Source organism: Gossypium hirsutum, chromosome A08 (assembly GCF_007990345.1).
Source record: "Gossypium hirsutum isolate 1008001.06 chromosome A08, Gossypium_hirsutum_v2.1, whole genome shotgun sequence".
NCBI lineage: Eukaryota > Viridiplantae > Streptophyta > Magnoliopsida > Malvales > Malvaceae > Gossypium > Gossypium hirsutum.
In genome coordinates, this window is record NC_053431.1 from 22,810,131 (window position 1) to 22,834,867 (window position 24,737).

General features: G+C 34.2%; 1 protein-coding gene across 1 annotated transcript; it reads left to right on the forward strand.

Annotated features, from left to right (window-relative positions):
- The first annotated feature begins 19,602 nt into the window (after positions 1-19,602).
- Positions 19,603-24,386, forward strand: LOC107952889 (putative clathrin assembly protein At5g57200). Its single transcript, XM_016888091.2, has 15 exons — positions 19,603-19,867; positions 19,950-20,019; positions 20,147-20,244; positions 20,560-20,698; positions 21,333-21,448; positions 21,525-21,611; positions 21,729-21,779; positions 21,983-22,048; positions 22,141-22,206; positions 22,323-22,403; positions 22,491-22,568; positions 22,801-22,950; positions 23,054-23,129; positions 23,633-23,730; positions 23,936-24,386. Exons 1-15 carry the CDS (start codon positions 19,778-19,780, stop codon positions 24,281-24,283), a joined length of 1,614 nt encoding a protein of 537 aa, XP_016743580.2. The 5' UTR covers positions 19,603-19,777; the 3' UTR covers positions 24,284-24,386.
- The last annotated feature ends 351 nt before the right edge of the window (positions 24,387-24,737 follow it).

Below are 24,737 nucleotides of genomic sequence, written 5' to 3' on the forward strand. Positions count from 1 at the left end.
AAATAACAATTCAAAAACTTTAAATTAATTTTGTCATTTCTATACTCAATGAGAAAACGCATTTATTTGTGAGTGTGACTCATTTCTCTAACTCCATTATTTACATTTATTTTTATTCATTTGGTTCTACATGAAATTCATTTTTTGTTTCAATAAACTAGCAAAAGAATCGATTGGGCATAATTAAGGCTTAAATAATTTAAAATTAAGTTCCAGCTTTTCTATAACGACTTGATTTTCAGTGGTACCAGAAAATACAGTTTGGAAATCCTGGAAAATATTAATTTTAATATTTATGTGGATAATATATTGTTACATCAAAGTTTGGTAAAGAACCCTGATAAACCATAAAAGTAACACATTTTGATCCCATGTTTAGCATGTTTTTGGATGATTTATTATTTAATTTAGTGAATTTAATGCTCTTAATCCTTTAATTTCATGTTTTATACTTAGGAGAGCATAGGGGAACAAAAGGAGCAAAAAACAGGCCAAAAACGGACAAAACAGGCTGATTTAAAGATCCACACGGCCAAGACCATTTCCACACGGGCTAAGCACACGCTCGTGTGAGCCACACGGACTAGCCACGCGCCTATGTGGTAGCTCGTGTCGATATCGCTCCTTATTTCTCAAACATGAGGAAAAAGCTAATTTTTAGGGTTTCGAGTATTCTAAAGTCTATATAAACACAATAGAAGAAGACCTAAAGGGGGGCGCACGGAGTAGAAAATAGAAATTACTCAAAGAAAGCTGTTGGAATCATTTTGGAAGCACATCCACTTCAAGATTGAAGATCTCCATTCAAATTTCTCTAGAAGTTTATTTGAGTTTTTTTATGTCTTGTTGTTTTTCTAAATTTGAGATGTTTTCCTTTTACATTATGAACTAAACTCCCTAAATACCCAGAGAGGATGAAATCTACGATGGATCTTATTATTTAATTATCTAAATTACACAATAAATATTTGTTTTTGTTCTCAATTATGTGTTCTTAATCCTTGCCTTAATATTTTCAGGATATTAATCCAAGTTAGATGAGCTTCTTTAGTGGATCAAAAATCCTTATTTAAGAGTAGATCTAGCATAATTGAGCGGAGTCGATTGCAATCCTAGAAATAGAACGACATGAATCTACCGGGTTAGAGTCAAATCTAATAGGGGAATCTATAGATCGAGTTAATGAGGCGATAGGGGTTTTAATTAGAAAGAGATTTCAATTAATCAACCTAGAGTCAGTTGTTATTAGTCTCGAAAGAGATATTAATATAATTTAGGGATTTCTACGGATCAAGACAAGCAAACAAATCGTTTGATTCAGAGTCAGAATAATAAGTGAAGTATAGGTGGATTATTTCCTGGGTATTTTCTCTCTCATTGGTTTTCTTAAGTATTTTCCCAATTCGATCTCTGTCGCGTTCATAGTTAATTAGTTTAATTTTAGATTAAAACACCTCTTTTAATTATTAGGCTAAATAATAGAAAGATAGTTATTACTAGTACTTTTAGTCCTTGTGGATACCATATTCCGGACTCACCATAGCTATACTATTATTCAATAGGTGCGCTTGCCTTCATAGAAATTTTAGTTGGTTCATGAACCATCAAGTTTTTGGCGCCGTTGCCGAGGACTAAAATATTAGGAACACTTAATTTTTATTACTTTAGCCATTTTTTTTATTTTCGTTTTTACTTTAATTTACTAACTTTTATTTTTATTTGCTTCTGGCAGGTTCTTTTAGTTTATGACTAGAAGAAACCCGTCAGGACCTCTATTATTTGATAGTGAAATTGAAAGCACATCTCGTAGAAATCATAGAGAAATAAGGCAGAGTCTACAGTATATAGAGGAAAAGTAAAAGAACGATACCAATATTACCGAGGAGATGGCTGAAAATCATAATAATCCACTACCTCCTGTGGTTGTTGTGAATCTTGTAAATCAGAATCCTGCTCCTCGTACTATGTACGACTATGCCAAGCCTAATTTAGTGGGCCTGAATCGAGTATTGTGAGACCTGCTATTGCTACAAATAACTTCGAATTGAAGCCAAACACCATTCAAATGATCCAACAGCTTATTCAGTTCGATGGTTTGCAAAATGAGGATCCGGATACTCATTTGGCTAACTTTTTGGAGTACTGTGATATTTTCAAAATTAATGGCATTTCTGATGATGCCATTCACCTTCGGTTATTTCCCCTCTCATTGAGGAATAAAACTAAACAGTGGTTGAACTCTCTACCACGAGGGTCCATCACTACATGAGAGTAAATGACCGAAAAGTTTCTGTTGAAATACTTCCTTCCGGCTAAGACAGCAAAGTTGAGGACTGATATCTTTTTCTTTGTGCAAATGGACTTGGAGACCCTATACGATGCATGGGAGAGGTATCAAGATTTATTGAGAAGGTGCCCTTTTACCCTTATGGTTACAGGCTCAGACTTTCTACAATGGTTTGAACCCCTCAACTAGAGAACTGATCGATGCAGCCGCCGACGGTACCCTAAATAAAAAAACACCTGAGGAGGCCTATGAGTTCATTGAAAAAATGTCACTAAATAATTATCAGTGGCAAGTCATGAGGACAAAGCCGAAAAAAAGCCATTGGTGTTTTCAATCTCGACATGATCACCATGTTATCAAACCAGGTAGAGCTCTTAAATAAAAAGATTGATAGTTTATGTGTTTCTACGCAAGTATATCCGATAATGCAATGTGACGTACATAGATGAGGGAACCATCCAGAAAGTCGATCCTACAACCCTAGCATAGAAGACGAACATGTTAACTATATGGGTAACAATTCTAGACTTCAGAATAATCCCTATAGTAACACGTACAATGCAAGTTGGAGGAACCATCCCAACTTCTCTTAGGGTGGTCAAGGAAATCAGAGACCATAACCCCCTCCAAGCTTTCAACCACCGTACCAGCAGGAGAAGAAGCCGAACCTTGAGGAGATGTTGACGAAATTTATTTCGGTGTCAGAAACTCACTTCTAAAACACCGAAATAACACTTAAAAATCAGCAAGCGTTGATTCAAGGGCTCAAGAATCAAACAGGCCAGCTGGCTAAGATGATTTCAGAAAGACCCCAAAATAGCTTACCAAGTAATACCGAAACTAACCCAAGAGGACAACTTCATACAATTACAGCAATAGATGAATGAGGGTTAGTTAAGCCTGAACCAAAATTGAGGCAAGAGACTATGGTAGGAAAAGATAAGGTTGAGGTGAGACACAGTGAACAGAAACCAGTAAGTAAAGAGTATAAACCTTACGTGTTATACCCCAACGCGACGAAGAAAGACCATACCAATGAACAATTTGGTAAATTTCTTAAACTCTTGAAAAAGTTACATATTAACTTACCGTTTATTAAAGCTCTTTCGAAGATGCCTAACATAGTTAAATTTTTAAAGGAGCTTTTAGCAAACAAACAGAAGTTAGATGATGCATCACACGTAGAGTTAAATGCAGTTTGCTCGGCCATTCTATAGAATAAACTACCCGACAAATTGAAAGATCCAGGGAGTTTTACTATTCATTATTTAATTGGTAGTTTAAATATTAACAATGCTTTGGGTGATTTAGGGGTAAGTATTAATGTCATGCCCTATAAAATGTTTAAACAATTAGGTCTTGGAAAACCCAAACAAACTAAGATGAGTATCCAATTGGCAAATAAAACTATTAGATTTCCTAGGGGTATTGTAGAGGATGTGCTTGTAAAGATTGATAAATTTATATTTCCAGTTGACTTTGTTGTTTTAGACATGGATGAGGATAGTGTTGTACCCTTAATTCTAGGTCGGCCCTTTTTAGCAACTGGTAGAACGATTATTGATGTTGGTACAGGTGAACTCATACTTTGTGTAGGAAATGACACAATCACTCTTCAATCTCGCGATTCTGCTAAAATATCTAGTGATCGAGATGATATTGCAAGTTCTATTGATGTTAATGACCTTGTGGCTCAACATTCTTTGCAGGAAACACCTCAAAAAATCGTTATAGAGCCACGGTCCAGCTCAGCTTCAAAGACAGAACAATTCATGAAGAATGAAGGCTTTAAATCGATGAACTAGATGAATGGCAATCACATGTCAAGAAGAAACCGAGAATACACGATGTAAAACTGAAGTAACTCTTTGACGAGCTTAAGGATGGAATGAACCACTTCAAGGTTCGGGACTAGGTGTTATTAGATGGAACCGACCCTCGAATAATCACTTCAGAGCTTAACGCAAATGGAACGACTCCTTTTATGGTACTTAATGTCTTCCCATATGGTACAGTCGAGGTAACCCATTCCCATTTCGGTATTTTTAAGGTAAAGAGTACTCGACTTAAACCTTATTTCAATAAAAGAAATGACGACGAAAAATAGGAGTCTCGACTCTGCGATCCACCGCGACCATGCAAATACGAGGTAAGTTGGGCTTAGAATTTAAATAAACACTTCTTGGGAGGCAACCCGAGTACTAACATTGCTAATTTCCTTATTTTTACTTCATATTATTTCTTTAAAAATTAACTAAACATTAAAATGCAGGTTTTTGACCTATACAGCCTGGACACAAGGGCGTGTCCTAGGCCGTGTGACTTAACATGGGCGCGATAATAAGTTACATGGTCGTGCGATATGGCCATGTGACCCATACGGCCTAGACACACGGGCGTGTCCCTGGCCGTGTGAACTTTGAGACTTTTTAAAATTTTAAGGAAATCAACAGAGAGGTACACGACCTAATGACACGGCCGTGTGGACCACACGGCTTGGACACACGGGCGTGTCCTAGGCCGTGTGAAAACTGAAACTAAAATTTTCAATTTTAAAACAAGTTAGAGAGCTATACGGGCAAGGCACACGGTCGTGTGTGCGACCACACAGGCGTGTGGGAGGCCACACGGGCGTGGAAGAAGCGAACGAGATCACATACGGCTGTGTGACACAACCGTGTGAAAACTGGACCTAAATTTTTTTATCAACACAGACTGAACAAGATACAACACAGGCGTGTGGCACGACCGTGTGGCCGAACACGGGGCTCACACGACCGTGTCCCCCATAAAACTGTAATCCCCTTTTCTTTTCTTTTTATTTTTTTCTTTTTCCTCTCTTCATCACCTCTTAGCTGCCGCCATTCCCTCTCCTTACTCAATCACTCCTCTTCCGGCCACCAATAACCTCTGCCCCTTCACTCACAAACTTTCTCTTTCTCCTCTCCTCTCCACCAACAAGCCTTAGAGCCTCAAATTTGACCAGCCACCACTGTCGGCTCGCTATTTCCCCGTTCTCCTTTGTGAGTGCACATTAGCCTCCTCCTTCACTGCAGCTCCCTCATCGCACGACCCCTACCCATGACCGTACTAGCACAACCCAACCTTGCCTCCCCCATACTTTCTTTTCCTTCCACAACTGCCGCGCCTCCGACCACCACCACCCACCTTCGGTTTCTTTCTTTTTTTATTTCTTATTTAGATTATTTTATTTCTTTATTGTTTATTATTATTAATTAATTATTATTATTTTTATTTCTTTATGTGTTTCTTTATTTTTTAGGGGTTACTGATTTTTAAATACTTTCTTATTTTATCTTGCCTAACTAATTTTATATTCCTTCTTGAATTCTGAACAATGTTCATATATACTTTGATATGATTTTATCTTCTTTTATTTTGTTTTTCATTAGGACACATTATGCATATAGTTTTTTCTTTGATTTTTTTTCTATTTTATTTTTGCTAGTCTTGCTTCTGATTTTTTTTAATTTTTGGTCATTCTTAGTTTATTTACTCTCACTAGGTTTTTGTTTGCTAGTTAGCAATCCGATTGTTACTATTTTTCTGCTCATTTCATCTAATTGTTTGAGCTGAACTTGGATGGTTATTCCTTATTTGCTTGCTTATTCTATTAGTTCGACAATATTAAGTAATTTGATTGTTTTCTTGTAGGCTCATTATGACAAACACTCGAGGCAAGTCTAAAGTCGCCGTCCCCGCTTTGAAAAAATGGAAAGGCCCCGGTGAGACCTCCTCCTAGAGCGTATCGGGCGAGATCCGCCATCCTTATCTTCCATTTCTGGCGGGCCCTCAGGAGGATCTGTACCAGCTTCATTGAGTGCGACCACTCGATTTGGGCTGCTGTATTGATTGGGCAGCGTTGGAGCAGGTCTATTTGGCTGATGATGTGCGTGCGATTATTACTACAGCCTCGTAGGATAGATTTTTCACCATCATCGAGCCCACCTACATGGAGCTCACCCTAGAGTTTGGCACCATATTTTTGGTCCAGCAAGTCATGTCAGTCCATAACGAGCCAGGCACCATCACCTTTCACCTTGGCGGGCTGATGCAACATATGAGCATCCCAGAGTTTGGTGCTGCTTTGAGACTTTACACAGAGGAGTTCATAAGTGCCGAGGACTTTCCTCGGCTACATCGGTATATTCATCACTCGCCTTCACGTTGTTGGACTGATATCACAGGTGGCCTGACAAACTATGACGCGAGTCGCTCGAAGGCGATGTCTCTCTCTCCGGCCCTACAGTACCTTCACACCCTCCTAGCTCATACTTTGACAGGACGGAGAGAGAGCACAGGAGTGGTTAGTACTTATGACGCCTATTTTCTATAGAGCATGGCTATCGGACATGTTTTTGATTTGGCGTACCTCATCGCGCTCACCTTTCACCATCAAACTGAGCGCCACAAGAAGGGCTCCATCTGACTAGAACCTTACGTGAATCGCCTCTATTAACACTTCGGTATTCTCAACACACTGGAGTAATCCTTGACACTTACCCTAGTCAGTCAGATGTCCCCTCAGGGCATCTTAAGCATGATCCACATAAGGATGATTGAGTGGCGACGTAGAGTGGACCCCCCTCAGTACAGACTATTCTAGTCTGACGTTCAACATAACCCAGAGGACTTCACTGATGATGTTCCTCCCTACCACGATTATCCACCTCCACCACCACCTTCGAGTCACCACCCTACTCATTCTGCTGCGACCTTTTCAGACCTTTCCGAGCGATTTACTCGCTTTGAGCACCAGTGTTTTCAGAGGTTCGACAGCATCGATGCAACTCTACAGCAGATATGTCAGCATCTCCACATCTCCTCTCCAGCGCCACCGGCTCGCAACATTGATTGTCTGATGATAAGGGGCATTGAGTCTATTTGTCTTTAGATTTCTTTTTCTTTTTATTTTCTTTTAATTTTTGTTTTTATGTTTATTTTCTCTTTCTATTTTGAACTTTATTTTTCTTTCTAATAATTGTTCCTAATCGAGTTTAATCCTTTGCTCATCTTTAGTATTTATGTTTATCTTCTTATCAGTTGCTCATAACCAGCACTCTCTCTACATTTATCTACAATTCCAATTTTCATTATTTTAGGACTTTCATCCATTATTCAGGGCAGTTTTAGTTTTCTCCCTTTCTTATGATATTCTGTTTATATTATGATTATATTTGTTTGTACATTGAGGACAATGTACATTTTAAGTATGGGGAGGTTATTTATATGATTATTTGAAAACCCTTGGTAATTTCCTTATATTACTGTTAGAAAGAATTTTTTCTTGATTTATGATTCTTATTGATATGTTTTAGATTAAATTCATAGGTATTTGTGCATTGATAGTTTAAACTTTAAGACACTAAAGAATCAAGCATGATAAGTCTATTTTCAGAATTAAAATTTTTTAGGTTGTTTCCCTAAAATTGAAGTATTACCTTGAAGTTTGAAATTTGCAAGATTGACATCAAAAGCCATAATTTTTTGTGAGATTTTGAGCCTTTAGAGCATGCATTTTTCTTGCTTACTTTATTATTGATTATGAGTGTGTTAATATTGATTTTTTATTCTAGAATTTGCTTCGATTATACATGTCGAGACCACATATTTGATTTGATATACTGAGATGATAAAGGCACTTAAGTTTTAACCCACTTATCTCATAAAAAGCCTACCTCAATTAACCCTTAGTGAATCCTTTTAAGCCTAACAAACTGTTTCTTGATTTACCCATTAATATTAACCCATAACTCATTTTTTATTTATTGAGAATTGTTTCCCGTTTTATTGACTCCTTTTTTACCGAGATTTGATTTGGTTAGTTGCTTAACTATGTTCTTTTGTTTCAGTTGTTAAATTTTCATTTATTATCTATTGTTCTCAAAAAAATGAAAAAAAGAAGTAAAAAAAATACATTATTACTAGTTCTATGTTTTTGAGCTTAAGTAGTGAATTTCATATTCTAAGAAGAAGCTCGTGTTATTCTTTAATAATTTCAATTGATGTAATTATTTAGTATTAGTTTATTTTTCTAGTTAGGTAATTTATCAATTCGATCTTGATTCTAACATTCTTTTTTAGCCTTTATCCACACCTTTAACCTAAGCCCCATTACAACCCTTTGAAGACATTTTGATTTGTGTATCATCTCATTTTGTAGTGGTAGAGTTTTGATTTTCATGCAAGCCTATGGTAATAACTTTTCATGTTTGACTCCTGAGTGCTTAATTTTTGAACCTTAAACACTTTGAATGATTTGAGTGAATCTTTAGTGAGGATGTCAAATCTTGTCAGTTTTGGATTAAAGGTAATCATTTAGATAAAGGGAAATACTTATGTTTTCATGCTTTAAAAATGTGAGACTTGGATTGTTTGAATCTTTAGTGCTCTTTTAGTTGAATTATCAATGTGTGATTATGTGTGAATTATGATAAAATATTATTAATGAGAATTATGAATTGAGAAAGTTTAATTTTAATTATGGGTTGAGGATTTTGCTTGAGGACAAGCAAATGCTTAAGTGTGGTGATATTTGATAAACCATAAAAGTAACACATTTTGATCCCATGTTTAGCATGTTTTTGGATGATTTATTATTTAATTTAGTGAATTTGCTGCTCTTAATCCTTTAATTTCATGTTTTATGCTTAGGAGTGCATAGGGGAACAAAAGGAGCAGAAAACGGGCCAAAAAGAGACAAAACAGGCTGATTTAAAGATCCACACGGCCAACACCATTTCCACACGGGCTGAGCACACGCCCGTGTGAGCCACACAGGATAGCCACATGCCCATGTGGCAGCCCGTGTCGATATCGCTCCCTGCTTCCCAAACACGCGAAAAAAAGCCAATTTTTAGGGTTTCTAAGCATTCTAAAGTCTATATAAACACACTAGAAAAAGACCTAAAGGGGGGCGCATAGAGTAGAAAGGAAAAATTACTCAAAGGAAGCCGTTGGAATCATCTCGGGAGCAGATCCACTTCAAGATTGAAGATCTCCATTCAAATTTCTCTTGAAATTTATTTGAGTTTTTTTATGTCTTGTTGCTTTTCTAAATTATAGATGTTTTCCTTTTACATTATGAACTAAACTCCCTAAATACCTAGGGAGGATGAAACCTACGATGGATCTTATTATTTAATTATCTAAATTACAAGATAAATACTTGTTTTTGTTCTTAATTATGTTTCCTAATCCTTGCCTTAATATTTTCAGGATATTAATCCAAGTTTGATGTGCTTATTCAGTGGAGCAAAAGTCTCTGTTTAAAAGTAGATCTAGCATAATTGAGCAAAGTTGATTGCAATCCTAGAAATAGGACGGCATGAATCTGCCGGATTAGAGTCAAATCTAATAGGGGGATCCATAGATCGAGTTAATGCGACGATAGGGGTTCTAATTAGAAAGTGATTTCAATTAATCAACCTAGAATCAGTTGTTCTTAGTCTTGAAAGAGATATTAACATAATTTAGGGATTTCTACGGATCAAGACAAGTGAATAAATCGTTTGATTCAGAGTCAGAATAATAAGTGAAGTCTAGGTGAATTCTTTCCTGGGTATTGTCTCTCTCATTGGTTTTCTTAAGTATTTTCCCAATTTGATCTCTGTCGCGTTCATAGTTAATTAGTTTAATTTTAGATTAAAACACCTCATTTAATTATTAGGCTAAATAATAGAAAGATAGTTATTACTAGTACTTTTAGTCCTTGTGGATACAATATTCTGGACTCACCATAGCTATACTAATATTCGATAGGTGCGCTTGCCTTCGTCGAAATTTTAGTTAATTCGTAAACCATCAAACCCCACACGGCCATTCACATAAGTGTGGGATAAGTGAGGGGTGCTTTCGCACGGCCTAGACACAAGGGCGTGTCTTAGGCCGTGTTGAAACTGGGCTAAAATTTTTTAGTTATTCGATTGACACACGGGCTGAGATAGAGCACACGGGCAAGAGACAAGGTCGTGTAGCCCAAAATGGGCCTTTACACGGTCGTGCCCCCCTTTTTTTGTCACAACTAACCCTAATCATTTTTTTCACTTTTACTTTTTCCCCCTTTTTTTTTCTATTTGCATTGTTTTTCCCCCTCCCTTCCCACCAATCTCCTTGTCTTCGATCTGACCAACAGCCTTCCACTTTGCTCTTTTCTCCCTCACACGAACTTCCCTTTCTCCAATCTCTCTCCTTATCTGCCCCCTTGTCACACTAGCCGTAATACCCAACCTCTAAGACTTTTCTGTCATCGCTTCCAGTCTCCGTTTACCCCTCCTCATTATCGATCGATCGACGTCCTTTTACAGTCCCTCACATCACCGTTCTAACATTCTACAACCACCAAACCTGCACACCATAGCCTCAATTTTCCTCTTACTTTTTCCTCCGTCCCTTCACCGACGTTTCCACCCTTTGCCTCCATTCCACATGCCTTCACATTCCCTTTTCAGCCCCTCCTCTTCGAAACACAACCAGCGCCCCTTTCGTTCCTACCGTCACCACCATACTCGTCTCCACTGTCATCTGCAAAGCCACCCACCACCGTTTGGTCCGTTGTTCTTTCTTTATATTTTTTATTTATTTTATTATTTTACTTTACTTCATTTTTCTTATTATTTTTCTATTATATTTTTCTTTTATATTTATTATATTTAGTTTATTATTAATGCAATGTTAGTTTTATTAGGTTGTCGGTTACACTTTTGTTTAGGATTAGATTGCTAGATTCGTGTATATTAGTTATTTACTATTTTCATTATTATCTTATTATGACTTTGCTCTTATTTTCTTAGTTAGTTTAATTAATTGTCTTATTTAATTCATGTTAGCTTCGTTTTAGATTTTATTGTATTTCATTTTTAGGTAGCATCTATTAGATAGGTATTTATTGTGCGCTCGATTGGATTGGGTAACTAGATTGGGTAACTATGTTCATTGTGTATTTCATACTTCGACTCTTGTAATTTGTTTTGGGCTTGCTCTGATTTGTTTCACTCGTTCACTAATTGGTGTAATTGCTTAATTAACTTATTGATGCAAATGATTATTTCGGTTTTTTGATATACAGACATTATCAGTTATTGTAGGTACACCATGACAAACACGTGCAATAAAACTAAAGTTATCGTCCCCGCTTTGAAAAAGCGAAAGACTCTAGGTGCTACCTCATTCTCGAGCTTGTCCTCCGATGCACGCCATCCTTTTTTACAGTTTCTATCGGGTCCTCACAAGGACCAATATCAGCTTCTGAAGTAGAGACCCGTGGGTTTAGGGTGTTGCACAGACTGGGAGGAATTACAGAAAATACACTTTGTCGATATAGTACGTGCACTAATCGAGATAACTCCATGGGACTGACTTTTCTCCACTATCGAGCCCACCTACTCGGAGCTTACATTAGAATTATGTTTGACCTATTTCTTATAGTACGCGATAATGACACATGATGACCCACGCACCGTCTCATTTCGATTGGGTGGTACGATGTGTTATCTGAGCGTCCCAAGCTTCAGAGCTGCCCTTGGACTTTACTCCAAGGAGTTCATGAGCTTCGAGGAATTCCCCACCTTATATCGACATATCCATCGCTCACCATCTCTTTGTTAAACCAATATTTTTGGGATGACGATACCATATAATCCGAGTCAGTCGAAGGCCACATGTTTACCTCCTACCCTTCGTTTCATTCATGTTATTCTCGCATACACACTAACAGGTCGTAAGGATGGTACTGGGGTCGTTAGTACGACTAACCCCTACTTTCTTTGGTGTATGACACAGTGGAACCCCAATGATGTGGCCTACTTTGTCGCTCTTGTTTGCCGCCACTAGACCGAGCTTAGCCAGAACGGTCTTATCTTTTTGGACCCTTATGTGACTTGTCTTGCACGATACTTTGGCCTCATTGATTCTTCAGAGTAATCATCCTCATTTACATTGGTTAGACAGATGATCCCGCAGGGATAATCAATTATGAGTCACATGAGGATGATCTAACGACAGTGTAGCGTGGGTCTTCCTCGATATAGATTGTCTCATTCCAACCCTCAGAATGAGCTTGAGGACTTTCTCGACGATGATCATTTTCTCCATGAAGATCTAATCCTCGTTCTCCACCTCCGAGTTACCCTACTACTGCTTCTACCATTATACTCGAACATCTTTCTGAACAGTTCACCAGTTTCGAGTAGTGAATGTTTAAGCAATTCGATAGCATTAACATGACTTTGCAGCAGATATGTCAGCAGCTTCATATTTCTCTTACTAGTCATGTGCCGCACGATCCAACGCACCTCACAATGATGATATCTGATCTACTTTCATTTTATTTGTTTGATTTATTTTATTTTCAGTTAGACTTCTCTTTTTATTTTCTATTATTTTATTTTTATTTGTAAGACTTCTTTATTTTATTTTGATTTTGATTTTGAACTATATTTTTATTTTTCTTATTTTGATGGTTGTTTTTATTCCAATTTGTAACATCTAAATATTCTTTTTTATTTGTGTTTATCTTCTTATTAGTTTGCTCGGAAACATGCGCTACATTTAGATTTGCTCATAATTCCAGTTTTCTCTATTCTGGCAATTTCATCCATATTCAAGGTAGTTTCAGTTCTCTCCCTCTCTTTTCATATTGTGCTTATTTCGTGCTTTTATCTATTTTTACATTGAGGGCAATGTACATTTTAAGTGTAGGGAGGTTGTTTATATATTTGTGATAAAATCCCTAAATTACTTGTTATGTTTAAGTAATTTCCTCATACCCTCCATTAGAGTGAATTTTAAAAAAAAAATTGGAATTTTTATTTATATTGTTTTGCATTTATTTATTTTTTTTTTTTTTGCATTGGTTGATTCAGTCTCTAAGACATGAAAGAGTTAAGCATGATAAGCTGTTTTTCAGAAATCATATTTTAGGTTGCCTCCTTGAATAGAATTATTATCTTGAAATTTTGAAATTGCAAGTTTGACATCAAAACCATAACTTTTTGTGAGTTTTTGAGCCTGTAGAGCATATATTTTATTTCATGATCATTTTATTATTGGTTATGAGTGTGTCAACTTGATTTGTTATTCTAAAACTTGCTTTGATTATCCATGCCGAGACCACGCCATTGATTTGATATACTGAGATGATATAGGCACTTAGGTTTTAACTCACTTAACCTGTAAAAAGATTACTTATTGAATTAACCCTTAGTGAACCCCATTGATCCTAACTCATTCTTTTATTAACCCATTAATGTTAACTTATAACCCATATATTTGTTGTAATTTTTTCCCATTTTATTGACTCCCTTTTTGTCGAGATTTGATTTAGTTAGTTTCCTAACAATGTTTCATTTTTTTTGAATTATTGAATTTTATTCTTGTTTTAAAAAAATAAAAAAAAAATGAAAAAGAAAAAAAAAACATATATATTTGATTGAGCTTGAATCGTTAGTTGCATATTCTATTGAAAAGCTAGTTTTTATTCTTGATTAGTCTTGTTGATGTTAATTTTGTTAATTCAACAACTGATTATTTTTTCTAGTTTGGTAACTTATTAACTCGATTTCTATTATAACCAACTTTTTTGGCCCTTTTCATACCCTTAACCTAAGCCCCATTACAACCTTTTAAAGACCTCTTGATTGGTGTGTCATCTCATTTTATAATGGTGGAGATTTGGTTTTTAAGCAAGCCTATGGTAATGACATTTCTCGTTTAACTATTGAGTGCTTACTATTAGAACCTTAAACACTTTGAGTGCTTTGAGTGAATATTTAGTGAGGATGTCAATTCTTGTTGATTTTGAATTTAAGGTAATTATTTAGATAAGGGGAGAGACCTATATTTTTGCACTTTAAAAATTTCGGCTTGAATCTATTTGAATTTTTAGTGTCCTTTTAGTCGAATTTCCAATGCATAGTTGTTTGCGAATTATCTTGAGACATCAATCACACTTCTTGTATTTTGAGTCCCCTTCCTATATGCAATGGAGAAATCATATCCAAGCATCTTTGCCACCCATTTTTGCTGGTAAGGGGTGATGGCATGTTGCTAAGATAGAAACCAAAGGCTTTGCTGATCAGTCCTAATTTGGAAATGGTGACCAATCAAATAAGGATGACATTTCTTAACTGCTAGAATCACTGCCATCATCTCTTTGTCATAAATAGACATGGCTTGATGCTTTACACCTAAAGCCTTGCTGAAATATGGTATAGGCTTCCTCTTCTGCTGGAAATTTACCCCTACCCCTTGCCCACAAGCATCAATTTCCATACAAAATTCTTTCTGAAAGTCAGGCAGGGCCAATACAGGTGCTTGGAAAATAAATTCCTTAAAGTGTTGAAAGGAAGATTGGGTAGCTTCACCCCATTTACAAGGAGCTCCCTTCCTGAAAAGAGTGGTTAGAGGAGCAGTTATAACCCCATATCCTTTAATGAACCTTCGGTAGTAACTAAAAAGATTGAAGAACCCCCTTAAGTCCCTTATAGATTGAGGAGTAGGCCAAGTAAGAACTCATTCTACCTTGGACTTATCAATGCTAACAGTGCCAGTGGAGATGATGTGGCCTAGATAGTCCACTTATGTGGTACCAAAGCTATATTTAGACCTTTTGGCATATAGCTAATTATCTCTCAACAGATGAAGAACCTCCCTCAACTGGCTCAAATGGTCTTGCCAGTCTTTTGAATACACGAGAATGTCATAAAAAAATCAATACTGACCTCCTAAGAAATGGCTTAAAATCTTGGTTCATCAATGCCTTAAAACTGGATGGAATATTAGCCAAGCCAAAGGGCATGACTATGAACTCATAATGTCTCTCGTGTGTTCTGAATGTAGTCTAATGGATGTCTTGTTCCCACATCTGAATCTAGTGGTATCTTGACCTAAGGTCTAACTTAGTAAAGAAATTGGCTTTTTCCCATCTTATCCAACAACTCTCCAATCACAAGGATAGGAAATTTATCCTTGATGGTAAGCTGGTTGAGTTGTCTATAGCTTTCATCTTTCTTCTTAACCGTAACATTTTGGGATGCAAAGGGACTGTTGCTGTCTCTGATCACCCCTGCTTGCAGCATCTCTTGAACTAACTTCTCAATCTCAACTTTTTGTACAACAGGGTACCTATAAGGTCTCAACTTTTTGTACAACAGGGTACCTATAAGGTCTCATCCTTACTACTAGTTTTTCATTTTAAAGGGGTACCTTATAATCATGTGATCTGTTAGGAGGAAAGCCAGTAGGATTTTGGAAGACATCATTAAATTCTCTCAAAAGATCCTGCAAGTCTGGAAGTTAGGTAACCTATGGAAAGGATAAGGCCACTTGAGTGCAAGAAGAGAACAATATTGGACAAGGGCTATTTGTTACCATACTCAAATATTTGGAAAAGTGGTCACTAGATACAAGCTGAAGAGCTCCATGTGGTATACCCTTGAGATTACATTGCTAGCCTTGATATTAGAATTGCATGGTCAAGGAACTAAACTTCCACACTATGGACCATAATGAAAGTGACCATTGAATACCAAGAACTAAGTCATAGTCTTTTACTATAAGTGCCAAAAAAATTGTAGTAAACTGATACCCCTGTGCTTCCCAAGTAACAACTTTACATAGCCCTCGAGTGAACAAATCCCCTCCATTAGCAGTCATAACTTTCATTTTGTTAACCGATTCCACTAGTAAGTGTAGTCTTTTGGCCAATTTGGAATCAATGAAATTATGTGTACTTCTTGAGTTAACCAACAATATAATTTCTAGCTGATCAATTCAGGCTACCAATCTCATAGTCAAGTGACCTTGAGTTCCCTTCAGTGCATGCAGTGATAACATTAGAGTAGGGGTGCCATTGTTAGGTTCCTTCATTCAAGTTGTCCAGGACAGTCTTGGAAGTCCTCAGTGGTTGGACTTCTCATAATATCATTGACATCAATGGAAAGTTCAATCACAAGCTAATACAATTGTGCCTTGGTATATTTATGACCAGGAGTGTATTTTGAGGCATATAAGAAGCAGAGGTCCTTTTTCCTCATTTCATCCATTCCTGCTTAACAAAGGGATTTGGTAGGCAACTTGGTACTAACATTTTCCCTGGGAACCCTCTGATAATATTAGTTCCATTCATAGTACCATGTGATTTGACCCTTTGGTAAAGTTACTTAGGAAACCCTACACTAACCCCTTGTGGAATTGGAAACAAGGTTTTTTGAAGTCCTCCCCCTCCACTAGGAACTATGTACCTCTTGTGATTTATCCCTAGTATATTCTCAACCTGTTTAGCTATTAAGTAGCCATCAACCAGGTTATGTGGTTTGAACAACCTAAGATATTGACCAATCTCAGGTCTCATATTACTAACAAATATACGTAAGGCATAAGGTTATGAAAAATGGAGTTGATTCAATAAACTCACAAATTAATCATAGAACTATTCCACTGTTCCTCGCTACTTAAGGGACACCAATTCCTCCATGGGGTCCTAGTAGATCTTAGACCCAAACCTTTCCTTGAATTCTCTAGCATAAGCTTCCTAAGTCAACTGGTGCATCATTGCCTTTGAGCAAAGAAATGATGCTAATCTAAGGCTTTTCCCACCAAATGTAGTATGACTATTCGAACTTTAGCATGATCTCCCACACCTTCTACTTCAAAATGATGTTCCAACTTTGACCACCAACACCTAAAATCCAAGCCATCGAAATGAAGGTAGTCAAACTTGACTCCAATGCACTGACACAAGAAAACTAGCCCATATGTAACTGTGGTGATAGTATGATAGGCTCTTTAAGAGGAAAAAGAGAAGGTTCCCCTAAAATGCCTTTTCCTTTGCTTTTACCCGAACTAGCCACTCTTGTCATTCTTAAACCCGGTATCCATCTTCATATCAATGTCCACTCGAAGCTGTGACATCTCCTCTGCAACTGAGCCATGTCTTTCTGCAGTCTGGTGGTAACTCATTCACTACCAATGAGGAACATAGAGGCTCTGATACCTTTGTAATGTGTCGAGCTGAGAAGAAGTTAGATGATGATGATGATGATGAAATTATAACAAAGAAGAAAAGAGAGAGAGAAATTGAATCCTCCGATTTCAGAGCCATCAGCACCTCTCTTATCCATGCTAAAAGGAGATAGAATAACGACCTAGTACAATTTGTCAAGCTGTTAGCCAACTATGACCATTTCACTTAAGGACTAATACACACGGTTTTACTAAACATTTCCCCCTAAACACAACATTTGATTAATGCAATTAAAACGTGATTTAAAAGTAGAAACATAATTAACGACAATACAAAGTATCAACAGTCAATTAATTTACTCCATAACATCGCCTGAATGATGGCCCCACCAGTTTTGACACGACGCTAGTAAGGACACTACTATTGGCTTTTGAAGAAGAAGTGGCGGTGGCTGATGAAAGGAAATGCACTGGAAAAGAATAAAAATTAAGTTGTGCGACTAAGAAAAAGAAAAGAGAAAGAAGCTAGGGTTTATGGGCACACTTGTATGGGCTGAGGGTTTATGTGCTTTGGTCTGGGCAATATTTGGATTTTAATTAGATAATAAGACATTAGCCCAAAAAAATTTCAATATGTTTAATAAAGAATTATTCATTAGTTTTATCAATTTGTTTATGTTTTCATTTATGGCTCATGTTAAATTTGAAATTAATATTTTAAATTTAAAATTGTAAATAGTTAATCATGATATTGGTTCTGACATATTTGTGAACATTTCAAGTTTATTGATACGAAGTTCAATGTTCGATTTTTGTGTTTGTAAATCTTTTCACTCTTCTTTTACATTGGAGAAATTATTTTATGGACTCTTCCCACCACATCATTAATGGTCCCTTTTTAATTATTTAATAAAATTTTAGAAATTTTTTTCGTATCATTGACACATAATTTTGTACTTTTTTACCCTAAACCCTAAATTTCAAACTCTAAACATTGAACATTAAACTCAAACCTTAAATCCAAACCCAAAACCTAAATTTTAACTTTAAACTTAAACCTCGAACCCTGAACTCTGAGTTCATGGTTTGAGGTTCATAATTTGTGTTTGGGGTTTGGGTTTAGGGGCTCATGATTTAGGATATAAGGTTTGGTGTTTAGGGTAAAAAAATTCCAAAATTATGTATTAATGATATGGAAAAAATTTGTTAAAATGTCCTTAAATAATTGGAAAAGGACCATGGATCCTGCTAAGGGGGAGCTTTGGTTGATTGCCTATTAAGTTCGTTGGCTTAAAATTGTTCTGTTCAAAAAATTGAAGGGGGTATTTGAAGTTGCTGCAATGTATCGAAGGAAGTGCCCACTTCTTTCACCACTACGATAAAACATCAACTTGTCATATTTGGAATATTGACAATTTATTGAGCCAAATCTTTGAGTTGTGTTGATATTGTGGAATGATTTAAGTCCATCAATAGAGATCAATTCATTTGGAAAAACATATCTAGAAGATTGGATAGAATTGATTCATTTATATCGAATCCCTTGGATCAAGGAAATTGGATCGAATAGGTTCTAGAAAACTTGTCTTCTAATAGTACTATTATATTGTATTTAGCTATTTTAGTTACGGTTTAGAAGGGATTGTGATTAATCTTCATTATGTTAGCAAGTCTTAAAAATTTATATAATTGAGAGACTTTTATAGGTTATTGCATTGATTTTTGGGAGCACTTATCTGTTTAATTAGGAACATTATTTTGTGATTGTAAAACTTTTGCGTGGTTAGTTTTACAAGCTAGTTCTCAAGGAGAGAATTTAGTGGAAAGAGATTTAGTCTTTAAAGTACAAGAGTGAGGATTCCTCATTAGGGTGTGTTAGAACTAGGACCACTAGTTATATTTGTTTCGAAGATAATGAATTCAACTCACTGAATTAGGCTTCGCAAACTTAGGAAAACTGAACTACATAAACAATTTTGTTGTCCTTTGTTTTCGTTATGCTTGTTGCAATTATTGTAGCCCACTTTTGCATTCACTTTTGCTCATATTTCCTTTCTTGTAAATTTAATAATTGTTTCATCTCAAAAAAAAAAAGTAGAGAAATGGATTTGAATCAAATTGAATTTTGTGATATCATTTGTTTTTTTGGTTTTTCACTTGTTTTAGAGATTGCAATATGTTTAAAAAATTGAATGAAATTATTTAAAGATGGTTAAACTACTAAAAGATCTAAATTAGCTATTTTTCGTTAGACCTATTTTAGAGAAAGGGATAGAGTCATTTTGTTAGCTTTTGTTTTTCGTTTATTTGTTAACAGAAAATCAAAACAAACAAACAAACAAAAAGGTCAAACATATAGAAACATCGTAACTTTATCTGTATTTTCCAGACAAAAATTGTAGACATTTAATTGATCCTTCTGCCACTGTTAAAATTTTGTATTACAACTTCTTCTTTTTCTTATTTCTTTTTTAGAAATAAGAAAAAGAAGAAGAAAGAAATACAACGATGGGAACATTGAATACTCTTAGAAAGGCATATGGGGTTCTCAAAGACAAAACCAAGATTGGCCTTGCAAAATTCAACAGTAATTTCAAGGTGTATAATTTATTTTCTCTTAATTATTTTTAGGTTTAATTATTAATTGTTTTAATATATAATTTGTTTGATATTCATGCAGGAATTAGACATTACAATTATAAAAGCGACCAACCATATTGAATCTCCTCCAAAAGAACGGCATGTTCGAAGTTAGTTTTCCATATATAAAGCAATGGCTCTTCTACATGAGTTTATGTTTATTTTTTTAATACATTTTTTTATTAATGATTCTCATTTGGTATACGTGTTTTGTTTTTTCATTTGGAATGTTGGTAGAAATATTTGCAGCAACGTCAGTATCACGACCACAAACAGATATAGCATATTGCGTTCAAGCTTTAGCAAAAAGATTATCCAAGACTCGAAGCTGGATTGTAACATTTTTTTTTTACCTTAATTTCCTCTTTTTCTTATATTTTACATTTTTGGTGTTTTTTCATTAACTATATATACATTCACAAATTGGTCAATACAAAAATGTTTTTTTTTTTATCGTGGGAATTTTCTTACGTGTTATTGTAAAATAAATTTTTAAATCTTCAAATAAAATAATTTATTTTTCAATGAAAACAAAAGAAATTTATTTTCATTTAGAATTTTGAAAAAAAAATTTGCAAATAATTTTTTTTTCTTTCATTTGCTTATCCTTTTTGTTTTTGGTTTCCATGTGGTTTACCAAATGAAAACAGGTTGCTACAAAGATATTGATAGTTATTCATAGAACATTAAGAGAAGGAGATCCTACCTTCCGAGATGAGCTTCTAAACTACGCTCATAGAGGAAATTTTCTCCAAATATCTAACTTTAAAGATGATTCAAGTCATTTTGGTACGTTAATATTTCTAATGTCATATATCAATTTTTATGTAATTTTTTAATGTAAATTTGATTTTGAACCTTAACGCTGAGGTTACAATATTTTAAGTTTATTTATAGTATATACAAACAATTATATTATCCTTAAAAAAATTTATTGGCCTAATAATATAAAAATATTTGAGTTTATTTGTATCAAAATTACAATTAATGCACATAGTTAAATTAAAATCAAAGTTATATATAAAAAAATAGATTTATGGCACACTTATAATATGAGTGTAACAAATATACTTACTAAAATTTTATATAAAAATTAAATGATGCTTTAATTATAATGATAAAGTTAAATGTTTCATATGTATGTGTTCTTAGTTCATATTATTTTATGGTTAATTTTTCATTGATTTATAAAATATAATAGGACATAAACACTTTCATATAACTTACTTTGTATATATATATATAAGAGTTTTAGTAATTTTCCGATTGAATTGGCTCGTGACACAATATAAGTAAGCAATAGATTATATAAAATCAAAATTCACATATTATATCAAATTAATTTACTCATTTTAGTCAACAAATTCTTATAAACTCTAATAAGTACGCTGGTTTTTTTTTTTTTTTGAGGATTGTCACACAGTATGGGTTAAGACGTATGTAATTTTTCTAGAAGAGAGACTCGATTGTTTTAGAGTGTTACAATATGACATTGAAGCAGAACGATTGACAAAATTAGCATCCGGTGGCTCAAGCAAGGTTCTTATTTTAGATGTTATAATCAAAGTTAATATTAATTAATTATAGGATGAATAAATTTTCTTTATTTTTACAGGGACAAAGTAGAAGAAAGAGTACCGAGGAATTAATAGAGCAATTGCCAGCACTACAACAACTTCTTTCTCGTCTTATCGGCTGTCAGGTATTTGTTTTTATTTCTCATTTTAAATTAGCGCAGTATACCTTTTCATTATTAAGAGGTTAAAAAATATTTAGTATTCTTTAATACTTTGTTTATATCAATTATAAACTCTTGCAGCCTGAAGGAGCGGCTTCTGATATTTACCTTATCCAATATGCATTAGCTTTGGTATGTGCTCAATACATAGATATCCTTTTTTTTTAAAAAAAACCTTTATAAAATTAATAACACGTCCATGAAAAAGAGAAATTAATTTATTATTTAAGGTCTAAAGGTTATGTATTGTTATTAATCAATAAATTTCAACTTTAAATTTTCAGTTGCATTTTGTATAAACCTTTTCTTGTCTGTATTATATATTGTTAATGCAGGTATTAAAAGAGAGTTTCAAAATATATTGTGCTATCAATGATGGAATTATGAATCTCATAGACGTGGTAGGTTATGTTGGCACTGAGATAAAAAATAATAATAATATTATAAGTTTATATTTCATTACATATTAATGTCAAACTTTTTTTTTTTACAGTTTTTTAGAATGTCACAAGATGATGCAATCAAAGCTCTCGAAATATACAAAAGAGCTGGTCAACAGGTTGATAATTTTTTTATTTAAAAATACTTTTAATTTTAATATATTACTACTTGGAGTAGAGTTTCATTTTTATGTTTTTTTTTTCGGAATATATATATTTTTAAAAATGTACGCAGGTAGAAGAACTGGCTGAATTTTATGAATATTGCAAAGGATTAGAACTTGCTAAGAACTTTCAGTTTCCAACATTAAGACAGGTTACATTCTTATATATATATATATATAAAAATTATAATGCACATAGTGTCTTACACTTGTTTTTCCAATGCAATGAGCTGAAGCAGCCACCACCATCTTTTCTTGCAACAATGGAAGAATATGTAAAAGAAGCTCCACAATCGGGTTCTGTCCAAAATAAATTAGTAAGTTGTTTCAAAAAAAAATTATTATTATGTGCAATTTTATTTACATATAAAATTTAAATTTTAAAAGGATTTGTTATAATTTCTAGAGTTAAAAAGAAAAACCTCAAACTAGTCAACACATTATAATAGTAATTACTATATAGTTAAAAAGAGATTGAGAGCAATAATTTAAAAAGTTGTATTTTATGAGGTGTTGAAGAAAAATATAAATTTCAGAATTTGATTCTAGGAAAATGAAGGGCGAGAGCAAGTACCAGAAGTAGCGTCAGATGAAACAAAAAAGCAAGGAGAAATTAGAATTAATAAATTATTGATTAATGAACAAGAAAAGAACAAACTGGAGGAACCCCGACAACTTATACCAATGGAAGATTTGTTGGTAGGTTTTTTTTTTTTTAATATGTATTTCAGTTTTCATTTAATAAATGTAATATATGTAGGTTGAGGTTTTTTTACTAAACAACTTCTTGTTTTTTCTTAAGGGTCCATATGAAACAAATCCGACAACTCTCGAAATAGAGAAAAACAATGGAATGGCTCTTGCAATTGCTCCGTCAGGTATTTTCAAATATTGCACTTTGATTTATTTGCAAGTTTTTTAAGTTTGATTTTCAATTTCAATAATCTATTTTACAAAAATTGAAAAAGTTAATTTTTTTTTGTTTCTTGTACTTTTTGAAAATAGAGAAAATAACATTATTAAACTTTATTGTTAAATTAGTGACTTGAAAATCAATTATGTAGTAATTTATATGCAAGTAATTAACAAAAAATAGTATTCCAATCATTTACATGCAAAAAAAAAGGCAAAATTTAACTATACAAGTTCATCTGTTTGCCATCAATTGGTATAACTTTTCAATTCTCATAAAATACGAAAATTAAAATTTGATATATAAAAACTATCTCTATTTTCGTAAAATACAGAGATGAAATTAAAAATTAAATCAATGTTTTATCCAGATCAATGGTTTTTGTTTTTAAAGATTTAGGTTTCAACTTTTTTATTTAAAATCCATAAATTGATCATGTCAACTAACTTTTAATCTTTTTCTATGAAGGAACTAATTTAGCAAGTCATAATTTAAGTGAACAATGGGACCTAGCGCTTTTTACAGCACCGAGTAACAACACAACTCATGCGGTAGAAAGTGAATTGGTTAGTTTTCTTTACTCAATGTTCATTATGCTACTAGTATGGGGTAGGGGGTGTGACGTGTCTGTTTTAGGGCTTAATCTCTTGACCGCATTAGTTGAACTATCGGTTGAATGTCCACATTTAACTTTATAATAAAAAACATTTACCAAAAAGATTGTGTTATTACATCCATTTAGTGGTAATTGTAGTGAATTGTTTTGGACAGGCGAATGGATTCAATAAGTTATTAGTATATAGCGTTTATGAAGATGAAGCTATTAGAAGACAAAAACAGCTGACAAATGCAAGATATGAATATGAAGGGGTGGCTATTGTTCAAAACCCATTTCAAGATACATTTATAATGCCCAACCACATTGCAGCACCAACTAATGTACCGATGATGCCAATATTGACTCAACAACAACAATATCCACAACAGCAGCAACCAATGATGATGATAGTACCTTACCGATACCCTCAACAGCTACAAGTGCAACATATGGGTCATTTTAGTCCCTTTGGAGAACCTCCTCTTTTTAGCATCCCACCAAATTCAATTTTACTGCAATAGAACCATCCTACATTATTTTAAATTTTATTTTTTCATCTTTAATTTAATTTATTCATGTATATGTTTTCACTAATGCAAACATTTAATAAATGGTATTTGAAACTATTTGGACCACTGAGTAAGTTCGTTGTAATCTTTTAGGCTATATTAAAATTTTTATCATGTAATCTGATTCAATTAATTCAAATAAAAATTTTAGGTATAATTTATTAATCAATTTTTTAAATAAAATACTACTTTTATAAATGAATCAATGTGGTACATGAAACATTTATTACATCCAATAATATGGTGGGGATGTCTTTTATCTAGATTTCATCCATCCTCTTCACTAAACCATGCTCTACAAGAATATGAAAGGGCTACATTATTAGCCTTTGAAACGATAAAGTTGTTAGAGGCCTTCCTTCGACAATAAATGATCCAATTCAAAGACAATAGTTGCCAGATTTCT